Here is a 12,100-nt window from a genome sequence, read left to right as displayed (position 1 = left end):
TAATACTTTTGCAACTTGATTATTTTATTAGTCACATATACCCAAATGTACGACTATACAACCATTTAGAGTTTCCCACAAGGGATACAATGCTATATTTATTACTATTAGCACATATGATAATTATTGTATCATCTTATGTTGAGACTTGACAATGTGGAGGGTTATATATATTTAGCTTTATTTATATTAATACCCACATCATATCCAATCTTATCAAATAAATGTAGTCAAGTTTTATTGCTACCCATTAGGATTCCTTTTATTGATTATCATCTATGATTAGTGCTTAAAGATATGCTAGGAAAGCCAACCCTATTGTCTCATATGTGAGTGAGAAATATGCCTCAAGGTTTCACAACCTTAGTGCCATATAGTTACCGTTGAGAAACCAATCATGGTCTCAATGAATGAAGACCCTATAAATAAAACAATAAGAACATATATGATGTTACTACAATGAATTATTTCAATGTGTAAGAATGGGCACTACTAGGATTAATATCTCCAAACTTATTTATATTTAATGATCACAATTGTCAAGCATCTTATAATTAACTAAGTTTTGAACCATCACCAATCTTTAATGACACACCTTAGACAATAAACACTTATAAGGACAACTTGTCCAAATCAAATTCCTACACATAAATTAGGCATAAGAGCATAGATAATATAAAATAAATCTAATTTAATTGTAGTAGCCTTCCTTTATTTCCAATGATAATTCCCATATCTAGGTTCTTGTCTTTAGGAGGTTGAAAGACCTTTTATAGTCATATAAAGACATTACCGTGGTATCAACAAATTATCAAAGTACTAAGTTTCAACATTAGAGATATGTTTAGTAAATTGTGGTTATAATGCCACTTAACAAACTCACCCTCACAATATTATGCAACCAAGAGCTCATATTAATTATATCCTATGCTCAGTTCATACTATAAGGTTATCTTATAGCTAAAGATTTGATCTAGAGTTCTTTGCCATCTTATTTCTCTTAAAATTCAATCATAAAGTTATTCAATTTTTATCCCTTGATTATAGTAAGTTCTTAGTTCACATTTTTTTCTCAAATTATCTTATAGGTTCATTTCCATGACACCGAGGTTAGGTTGATTACTTTACAAGAATTCTCTTTCTTTGCACAAACCATACTTAATCATTGGACCATGACACTATGCCATAGTGAATACATAAACATGAAGACATTATTGTAGTCATAATTATCACATCAAAAACATATATCATAGTGCAAAGCCATGTAAGGTTTTATTTGGCTAGTACACAAGAATAAGCAACACCTCTTAGGCATGACACTATAAGATTGAGGTCCCTTACTACTCTAATTAAGCAATTGGAAGGTATCATTTACAACATGACACCCTTCCATCACAACCCATTCCCAAGGATGTATGATGAAGATAAGGTTATCAAGTTTATATCAATGTTATGATAATTTCTACATGACATTTTATCAATATTCACAAGTCTGAAATTCAAAACTTGGTTCAGAGTTCTACAATAATACATAATCATTTATCACTTTTACATTTATACATTAGTAATAAGGGACTCATATTCGTCTCTCAAATACATCTTTACATCAATGTCAATCTTTACATCAATTGACATTGATGTATTAATGTTTCTCTACTTCATGATGACTATGACCTTACTTCGAAACCATCCTAACTAATCTCTACTTATGATATCAATAGAAATATTACAATTATTGTTCATAATCATTATTTGCTAACTTAATAATGTCATTCATAAATAATCATAAGCACATGCAATATAATCTTAAACAAAAGGATAAATCTCTTAGTTGACTATTTTCGACAAGTGAATTAACAATCCATTATTATTTCACATACCGAATTACAATAGCATGGTTTAGCATCTAACCTGGTGGCACCTAGCTCTCATTTGGGCTCAGGCAGGGAGTACGCAGGCACCTAGTTTTTCACCTGCTAATTGCATTTGCTTGAAAGTTTCTAAAGCCTTTTCAACAACTTCAATTTGTGCATATCCTCCGATCATTGCACCCATGAAACCCTATTTCTTTTAGTCATTCTGTCAAACAATTCACATGGTTTGTCTATGCAAGAGAAGTTGCAGATACACCTTTGGCGAACCTCCTCTCTTTTATTCTTTTATGGAATTTGCGGGCAAGTATGATCTGAATGGGTTGGAAACCCATTCAATGTATATGGAGAAATAGTGAGATTGTCTCGCAAGGATACCCATGGCTTCTGTATGCTGCAAAAATCATAATCCGTGAGACTATGTCTCGCTCTTTTATGTGGTCGAACACTTTTGTGCATCCATCAAACTTATGTGGCTGCTGACCCCTCATTATAACGCTGCCCTCTCCCATCAAGTTTTTCTTGTAATTTTCTGCATTTTCTCCTCCATGTTCTTTCCTCCAATCACTCTCGCCCTTCACGCCACTCTCCTTTTTTTTTTTCATTTTTTTTTCTACCATACGCAGACACCATGGAAGTGGGTGACGTGGGGGAGTGAGAAATATATAACAATCAATTGTCAATACATAATTGTATAAAGTATTCCATCAAATTGAACCCAAAACTTTACATGAATTGGCATAGTCACCATTACAAAAACTTAAGGAATATTCATCTCCATTTATTGGATGAATTTACCAAAGAGCACCTAGAGCATGAAATATATCTACCATAAAATGAGAGCATAGCTAAGAAGCATCCCTCACAGCATTTGTCACTTACCAGTCTAGCCAATTCAAATCGAATTCTTCTTCCACAACTTCAACTTGAAGGCCAGTTCTGGAGCTGCTTTTGAACAGTTGGCCATGGTCTTTATCACAAATCACTTTTTTGAGGGATGCCAGTTCGGCCAATGTTTTAAGGGTTTTCTTCAATTCAGAGCCTCTTCTCCCATCCGCCTTCAAACCCATACATGATGAGATGTCAAGGTATTCCAATTTTCTTAGACTAGAGATGGAAGGAGGCAGTTCTTTTAAGCCTGGAGATTCCGTCAATCTTATCTCCTTCAGTGATCCAAGCTTGCCCAGCTCATCAGGTAACTTGGCAAGGCCATGGCAATGAGTAATTGACAACATTTTAAGGGAATTGGAAGAACAGATTCCTGCTGGCAACTCCTCCAGATCGCTGCAGTAGTCCACATTAATTTCCAAAAGCCCTGGAAAGTTGAGCATTTTATCCCTACCCAATCCACTCATATTACCTAGGCCCTCACATAGACTCAGGTATAGCTTCTGCAAATTCTTCAAAACATTGCAGTACTCATACAGAGGAGGAACTATCAGCCTTTCAAGACGCAGAGATTTAAGCTGAGAAAGTACTTGAAAACCAGCCAGTGCAGTGAGCTTGGTTCGTTTTGCACTGTCATTATGGATCATCAGGACCTTGAGTTTCTTCATTGTGTGCAAAAATGTTGGAATGCAATATTCACTTGCAGTGAAATATAAAAGCAAAGCTTCTGCCTCAGGAAACTCCAATTCTGGCCATTGTGTGTCCTTCATTGCCCCTACATGTTCACATAAACATTAAGTAAATGCAATGCTATGCTATGCTATGATTAAAATTTTAAAAATCTATTTGAATATAGTTTTATCTGAAATGAAGTGATAAATATGGACGCGGCTAATCTGGTTTCAAAACAGTGATGTCGTACGATGCAAAAATTTTGTATTATGCAGACACAAAAAATGCAGAATAGGTTCAAAATGGCTGCAGGGCTCCACGGCCGCTATACCCCTTGTGTATAACACGAAGGTTTTTTTCGGTGTACGGCAATGTAGTCAGAGCTTTTTTGGAACCAGAATAGCCACAGCCGATAAATATAATGTATTTAATGTTTTGGATGTGGAAGAAAAATCAAAAGCATTGTAAATTACAATGTAAAAGCTTAGCTATAGCAGTCACCTGTATGAATGGAAACAATCTGAGCATGGAAAATAAAAATCTAAAAGACTAGCATAGCAGCTACCTGTATGAATGGAAACAATCTGAGCTTTAGATGAAAGATCTCTATCTGTTTGCCACTTTGAGGGAAAGCGACTTTTCTTTTTAGGCATATATAGCCTCTTACACTGAATACTATTCTCCTGCTTCGCCAAATACAGCGCCAAATTTCTCATTATATCATGCTGGGAAAAGGAGTATCCATTCATGGAGTCACCCGTGATGTCTGGGATCCTGGCATCACACGTAAGGAAAACATGCTATTCAGAGTGAAAGCTACAAGGATAGTGTATGGTTTTTCCAAACAAAGACCTCTTGTAAAACTCAGGGTGGATTCCACTTTGCTTGAAAATCAATAATATTGAACTCCCAAATCTTAAGATTAATCTACACCTACATCATTCGGGGGAAATTTAAACTTCTATAGGGTGGAGCCAAACATTTTATTTTAAAATTTTTGTTAAAACCTTATCGAATGAATTTGGTATCATGCAATAACACAAGAAAAATAATTAAGATAGAAATAAGTTTGCTATAAGTGGGACTGCCTCTTACCAAGGATTCCTCTTGAAGTTCAATAGATGGCGAGCTGCAAAATCTCGTAAAAGGATAACAGCATTGGGCCAGGTCATTCCACGAACATACACCCAAATATCCAACAATGCATTCGCAGGAATGACTTGTCCTTGTGGGAATGCAGCAAGGTCCAAGAAGCACTGCTTTTCATTGTCTTTCAGCAAATCTATGCTTGTTTTCAAGCGATTTAGGAGGCCTTCCATCTGAAATTCATTGGAAGGTTCTCCAGTTGATAGCCTATTAGCATTTTCCCAAACAGAGGGGTGCTTACCATTCAGAGAGCTACCAATTACTTGAAGAGCTAGTGGCAAACCCTTACACTCTGCATGGACCTGCACATGAATGGTACTAAATTGAGCACTTAGACACAAGGAATACAATTGAAAACAGTACCGTCCTCAACAAAAGCACACACAGAAGAAACGAGGTATTGTGAATAGCAGGTTACCTGTTTGACCAGTTCTTCATTATGTGTATTTGGAATGGTAGGAATACCAAAGGCATAGAAGCAGAAAAGTGACAAAGCATGCTCCTCCTGCAAGGATGGCAGCGGATAAAGGCCTTTGTTGAACCAGGTTGGGATTGACCCAATGGTGTGTTTATTTCTGGTGGTTACCACAGTCATGAATTGACTCCCTTTGAATAACAGTTTTTTCAGGTGAGAAAAACCCCAAATGTCATCCAATACCACCAGAATTGGTTCATTTCTTCTTGACTTTATTGCCGAGTGCAATTTGTTATGTGCATCCTCAACGTTTGTAAAATTAGGTTCTGGACCACCAAGTCCAGCAATATTTTTCCACATGGTCTTTAGGATACCTGGGAGATCTGGGCTTTCTGAGACATTAATGTAAATTACTCTTTTCTTATCTGCAAGCCATTAGAATGTTTAGAGAGATTTGTTTTTTTCGTCAATTCAGTAAGATAGGATAATCTAAAGGGTAAAAGTCTGGATGGCAGCCACAATCATAAAGCAGGACAAAATGAAGCTACAAAAAAAATTCAGAAACATCAAGGTGACTTTTCTGCTACATTTATACAACTGAAACAGTAGAAAGAGAAAACAGAGCACAAACGTTGGTACCTTTGATTTCAGGGTGATGGCAAAGGGAAACAGCAAGTGTAGATTTTCCAGCACCGCCCATACCTGTAACTCCAACCACATCCAATCCAGCCTCCAAGACAAGCTCTTTCAGCTCCGTTAAGTACTTATCGAATCCCATCAAGCAACTCGGCAAATCTGGGGGGCAGCAGAGGTACTGATCCTGCTGTGAAATCTCAAATATTTGCCCAGCAAAATCAGTATATTGTTCCTCAATTTTGAAGGTTAAATTGTTGAAACCAGTTTCTTGTTCCAAGGTTAAATTCTTTATTTCCCCACACAGAGTTTCCAGCTGGGTAGAGAAAGAATTCTTCATATCTTGGGAACAATTCAACAATTTTATTTGATTCAATGCCATGTCGGGCAAAGGGTCATTGTGCACGAATTTATTGATATCGTTCTCCACCTCATTAATGTGATCTGTCTCGCCAAATTCGTTCCAGGAATTTCGAGTTCTCTTGCGATTCTGTACCAGTCGGAGCTTCTCGCGGAGTTCTTGAATTTTGGGTATCCCTGCCTCCGATAACGATTCCAAACTCAATTCGCATATCTCATCGATGGTCGGCAACAAAACATTCAGAGTTTCTTCAAGTTGCTTAAGATCACAACTGCTGAAAGCTCTAGATATATATTTACCGCTTTCATAGACCACTTTGATGGCAAACCCCAAGGCAGCTCCCTCGGCCATTGTGAAACTGCTTTCACACCAACAGCAGAGCAGATGATAAATGCAGGGAGATGTCATTTCCCTTGAACCATCTCAACAATGAGGAAGAAACGTAGAAATTACAGACAACTTGCGCGTAGGATTGGAATAATTCTCTAGTAGAGAGGACCCAGTGAAGCCACAGAGATGGCGATAAGAATATTCAAGAAGTTGTAGAAGAAATGAGGAAGAAATGGGCAACGAGTGCACAGTTGACCGTATTTTCTAATTAATTGAAGAAAATAAAAAATTAAAAGGGTTAAAATTTAGAAAACAGTTGTATTTTGATTTATTTTGATTTTTAAATTAAGGATCTTGTATAACAATTTTGAAGAAAGACATCTAAATGTACATAGTCATTTTTGTTCCACGATTTCCTTATTTAAAACCTTTGTCTTCTGATTTTATTTGAGCAAGTATATTATACTATTATATTATAATTTATGTAGAGTGATTTAATCATTGATAATTATTGTATACTATTATTAATTGTTCATCTAAACTTAATAAATGGTACATTAATTGAGGGGTATTTAGTTTTATTTGTCAAATAAAAGATTACTAATAATATAAATGTTGTTATAGATAATGCATAATAATTAGTTTTGATTTTTTAAATTGGCCTACAACATTATAAGCACATTTAAGATACGGGTCCAAAGGCGGGGTCATGGGATCATATATGATTTAATCTTTGAGTTGTCTAATAATGTCCTCTTGGTCATGATTCTATTCATTATTATCACAAAGATCTAGAACTTGAATACTTGCAAAATATCTACTTATAGGACCAGTGGTACTAAAAAGCATGTTGAGAAGCTTGTCATTAATCAATGAAAATTATTTTGACTTCCTTGATGTCAATCAAGCCCTTGCCACCAATTGTGCAAATATAAACACACCAAAGATATAATACATAAAGTGCATGTCTAATTTAAGTTGAACTATCATGTAAAAAAATGTCTCTCAGTCACTACTAGTTTTTTAAGTTCAATTCACAACAACTTAATCATCCATTGTGGTGGCAATAGTTTCACGCAACCATTCAAAAACTTACCTTAGAAAATGGTAAGTTGCTAATGTTAAGGATATCCTTAGACCTGAACCTAAACCTCAAGTGTCATTTGTAATGACCTTGTCTATGTAATTCGTTTGGAAATCAAAGGCTTTATAATTCTTATACCAATGATAGAGAGAGCTCACCCTCTCCTCTTTTATGTGATCTCTAATATCCCCTTTAAATCATAACTATTCATTTTAAGCATAAGCTTTCAAAATTAATTCAATTACAATAGATTGATAAACATCACATTCTAGACAAGTGTTGGTTCCATACCAATCATTACCAATTATTAGTATACAAACACACAAATTCATATAGGGGTCATATTATTTCATAATTTCACATTCACATAGTGATTGGATCAAGCAACATCATGCATACGCAGGGTGAATAGCGCATACACACATCATAGGTGCAATGGGGACTAGCTTATATGTACATCACAAATATTTGTAACAATGACTAGCTCATATGCACATCACAAGTACAACAGTGACTAGATCACACATATCACAAATACAATAGTGACTAATTCAAGCATACATCTCATATATTCAATGTAAACGATCTAGACATACATCACATGTTCACATAATGAATAGATGGAACCATTGAAATGGATGCAACCTACTATATGTATCATACCATTATATAGTTTATTAATACATTAAGTCTATAAGAAAATTTCAATTTTGAAAACATATATAGTTGCATCTCATACTACACCATGTGTTCCATCATTTTTCCAAAGCATTGTTGTCTATGATGATAATCGTGCATCCCATACCACTTGATGTCATCACTAGAAATGGCACCAACATAACAATGTGCACAAAATCAAGACCATTTACAAAAGTACATACCGTGTAAAGACGTAAAACATTCTATTTTCAATAATAAATTGTAATACTCTTTATTCTTAAATAAACTCATAATTCCTTAAATAAGTCTATTTACTTCCACTATTTCATCCTTAGTTCTAAATGATCATTTCCAATGATATCATTATAAACATGAGATTTCTATAAGGAGATATAGATTCTTTATTCAAAAAGAAAATGTAGTAGTATCTCAATCATATCTACATACAATACTTAGGCCTTTCTAATGCCTTAAGTTCAAATAAAAAGTAAAATATAAAGTAAAGGATGAGATGTGTCATTTGATCTGCAATCCAAGCTATCTTCAATGCAATCTTTAGAATGAAGACGAGAACAAGATTAATTTTCTTTTTCCACCCAACCTTGAAGCTTACACTTCCCCAGAATTCTTGGTCAATCAAGAATACTCGACCCTGCACGATTTGCTTAGCAAATGCCTGGAATGATACATGTATTTTCTATTTTCTAATTCCATTAAGAAACAAGCAAGATCAATCAAGGATATGGTAGAAAGCATAAATAAATCCATATATTTCAATGGTCAATTAGTTACTCAATCGAGTATAATGCCATGCATAGCAATAAAATCTAGTTTGGAAAAGCAAACTATTCTCTCTATGATTCCACATTCGACACCCGTCCCGGAAGGTAACTTTCCCACAAACACAAGCATATCTAGCTTTTCTAATATTCATATGAAACTTAGAATAAATATATAGAAGATAATCTTTAATTTTTCAATTCTAGCTTCCTATTTCTCACATTATAAAAATACAATGTTAAAGAAGACAATCTTTAGTTAAATAGATATAGAAGGAAACAATCTTTCATTTAAAACCGATTATATTTGGCAAGAAAACAATCTTTCATGGACAAACAAATATATATCTGGGTAAATGCACAAAGATGGTGGTAAAAAAGGGGGGTATAAGTGGACACTTTTTTTCTGTATCAGGTGAACCTGAACTTGGAGGCAAAATTTGAAAGTCATCCACTCAAGATATGAAGATAATCAAAGAACAAATATTGTAGTACTCTAAAACTAGTTTCCAACCTACTAAACTTTTTCAAAATTGGATAAGATTAAGGGGGTCAAATCCTTCGCGCACAAAAAATTGACCCTGATTTTTTCTGAAAAACATAACATAGTGTCTGACTTGTGCATCAAAAAGTTCATAGTTAGGTTTAGTATTTTGAAAAATCCTTTGACAGAAAGATAGCTAACAGTGAACACTAGAATATGTGTATTTTTTTGTAATTTTTTGTTGAGTATTTTATTTTTATGATTTTTCCAATCGAGCACATCCTGAAAATTAGGTACATGTTTGTGCGCGAAGCATAAGTTGCACTAAACAAATTGAAAATACAATTATTATTTTTAAATTGTAAAGAATCAAGTGCACTACAATAATATATAAAGTTTTTAAAATTTTGATAAGTATATCAAAAGTTATTCAAAAAATGGTGCACCTATGTCTATGAGAACTATGGAGACATTGGTAAAAGAAATTTAATAATAATGTGTTATTGTTGTTCAAATTGAAAAAAAATTATATGGTTAGAAAGCTCAGAAGATGGGTGAAAATATGGTGGCAATTTTAGAAATACCCACTTGATGAAGTGTAAACCCGATGATGACAAAGTCGATAAACCAAGTTGATAAAATAAAACATGTCAAAAATGAGAGAAATGGAGGGAAATCAAACTTCCAAACCGTAGTTTTGTCATCCAAGCCTATTTCCAAGCCTAAATAGTCAAAAGCGCGTACGGGGTACTGCAAGTTTAAAAAGCGTGTGCGGGGTACTTATGGTGTAAGCAACGCGTACGTGCTCGCTTTCCTATAAACAGGGCGTACGCACTCTTTTTACTATAAACAGTGCGTGCACACTATTGTATAATATGATATTCTATATATAATATGTGTATAATATGATATTGTATATATAATGTGTATATACATATTGTAGCTTAGGAAATAGGAAATCATCACAAACAAGTCAAAACACTAATCATTAGCTCAATCACAAAAGCTCAAATGCAATGATCAATCCTAAACACACTCAATAGAGACATAAAGATAAAACATTCAAAAAGATTATGCAAACCAGGTGTAGATCTAAATGCTTCCTTCATGCGGCTCCATTGTCCTTCTTTCTTCTCCAAATAGTTTTGTTGTGGATCTCACCTTCAAGTGCACAAACCTAATGTGAAAGCAAGATTGACATTGGCACAAGAGTACTCGAAGCGTGATTTGACAAAGTGATTAGAAATTCGATAATCTGATTAGGGGATTTGATTGAAGAAATTCATCCAATTTATAGAGAAATTGGAGAAAAAGATCAAATTAGCATGATAATGATTTGAATGGAAATTCAAATCAAAAATAGCAAAATTATGACATGTGTATGACAAATTGCTATGCAAGGATTTTATGACAATTTATGACAAATTTCTATGTCAAGAATTGATTGATTGTCAATTATGACAAATTATGACAAATTTCTATGTCATTCCCATGAAATTAGGAGAAAAATAGGAGGAAATTGAATTAGAAATTAGGAAAATTAGAAAATTGGGAAAATAGGAAATTAGGAAATTTAGTGAATTAATTAATAATTTTTCATTTATTAATTAATTCATAAAAGAGGAATTATTAACCAATTAAATGAACATTTAATTGTGATGAGAAGACTTAGGATAAATAAATAATTTATTAATCCTAGAGGAAGAAATGACACACAAGGTTAAATGATTAAATCATAAAACCCTAGAAGATGAATTAGCAATGCGAGAATGACAATTAGGTCTTGATTGAAGATAATTGATATCGATCATGATTTTAAATTGATAAATGACCAATGTGATAAATGATTTGATTGAGAAAATACGCCAATTGACGAGGAACAATGACAAATTGATCCAAATTGACATAATTGAGACAAACAATGATCGATGACAAATCGATCGCAAAATGACAAGATTGACAAGAGGACAAGAATCGATGACAAAATAGATTGCAAAACGACAATATTGAAAATGACCACGATCGATGACAAATCGATCGCAAAATGACAAGATCGAACATGACAACGACCGATGACAAATCGATCGCAAAACGACAAGATTGAAAATGATAAGGATTGATGATAAATTGATCGCCAGATGACAAGATTGATAAGAGGACAAAACCCTAATTAGGATTGACGATGTCCAAAATGATGACAAATGAGCACGCACATTGATGCAATAGGATAAGATCAACCAAAATCATGATTGAAGATTGTTGTCGACAAGACCAAATTTGAAGGCGAGATGAAGGAAGAATGCAGAAGAAAGACTCGATACTCGCAAATGATAAAGACCAAGTGCGAATCATAGGAGAAATGTTAATGCGACGCAAAAACCTAAAATGAGGCAATGTGCAAATGTTAAAGTATGACTCCGCAAGCGTTGACCATTTTTAGGTGTCTACATTTTGCCCCTCTTTGAGACAATGCGATTTTAAGCGTTGTTTCAAAGAACAATAATGAAAATGCCCCAGACAATGACAATGACATATGCATGGCCCCTCAAGGAATTGGCCGGAAACATGCAGAGAAGAGGCCAATTGATCGATAAAAATGAGAGGATCGAATGGACTGACAATCGGAGATCGGATGCACGAAGGACAAGCAATCAAAGATGCAAAAAGACTGTGACCAACATAAGATGGAGAGGGTGCACGTCCATCTATGTACTGACAAAGATCTATAAATGAGACCAAGAGAGGGAAAATTGCTCATTTGCACTAGACAAAGAGGA

General features: G+C 34.4%; 1 protein-coding gene across 1 annotated transcript; it reads right to left on the bottom strand.

Annotated features, from left to right (window-relative positions):
- Positions 1-1,831: 1,831 nt before the first annotated feature.
- LOC131055619 (probable disease resistance protein At4g33300) lies at positions 1,832-6,532 on the bottom strand. The gene is made up of 5 exons (XM_057990103.2): positions 5,632-6,532; positions 4,996-5,417; positions 4,527-4,879; positions 3,997-4,205; positions 1,832-3,534 (listed from the first exon to the last, which is right to left on the bottom strand). The coding sequence occupies exons 1-5, from the start codon at positions 6,392-6,394 to the stop codon at positions 2,750-2,752; spliced, it is 2,532 nt and encodes an 843-aa protein (XP_057846086.2). The 5' UTR covers positions 6,395-6,532; the 3' UTR covers positions 1,832-2,749.
- Positions 6,533-12,100: the final 5,568 nt, after the last annotated feature.

The sequence above is a fragment of the Cryptomeria japonica genome, chromosome 9, assembly GCF_030272615.1.
Source record: "Cryptomeria japonica chromosome 9, Sugi_1.0, whole genome shotgun sequence".
NCBI lineage: Eukaryota > Viridiplantae > Streptophyta > Pinopsida > Cupressales > Cupressaceae > Cryptomeria > Cryptomeria japonica.
This window is presented reverse-complemented; position numbering and strand designations above follow the sequence as displayed.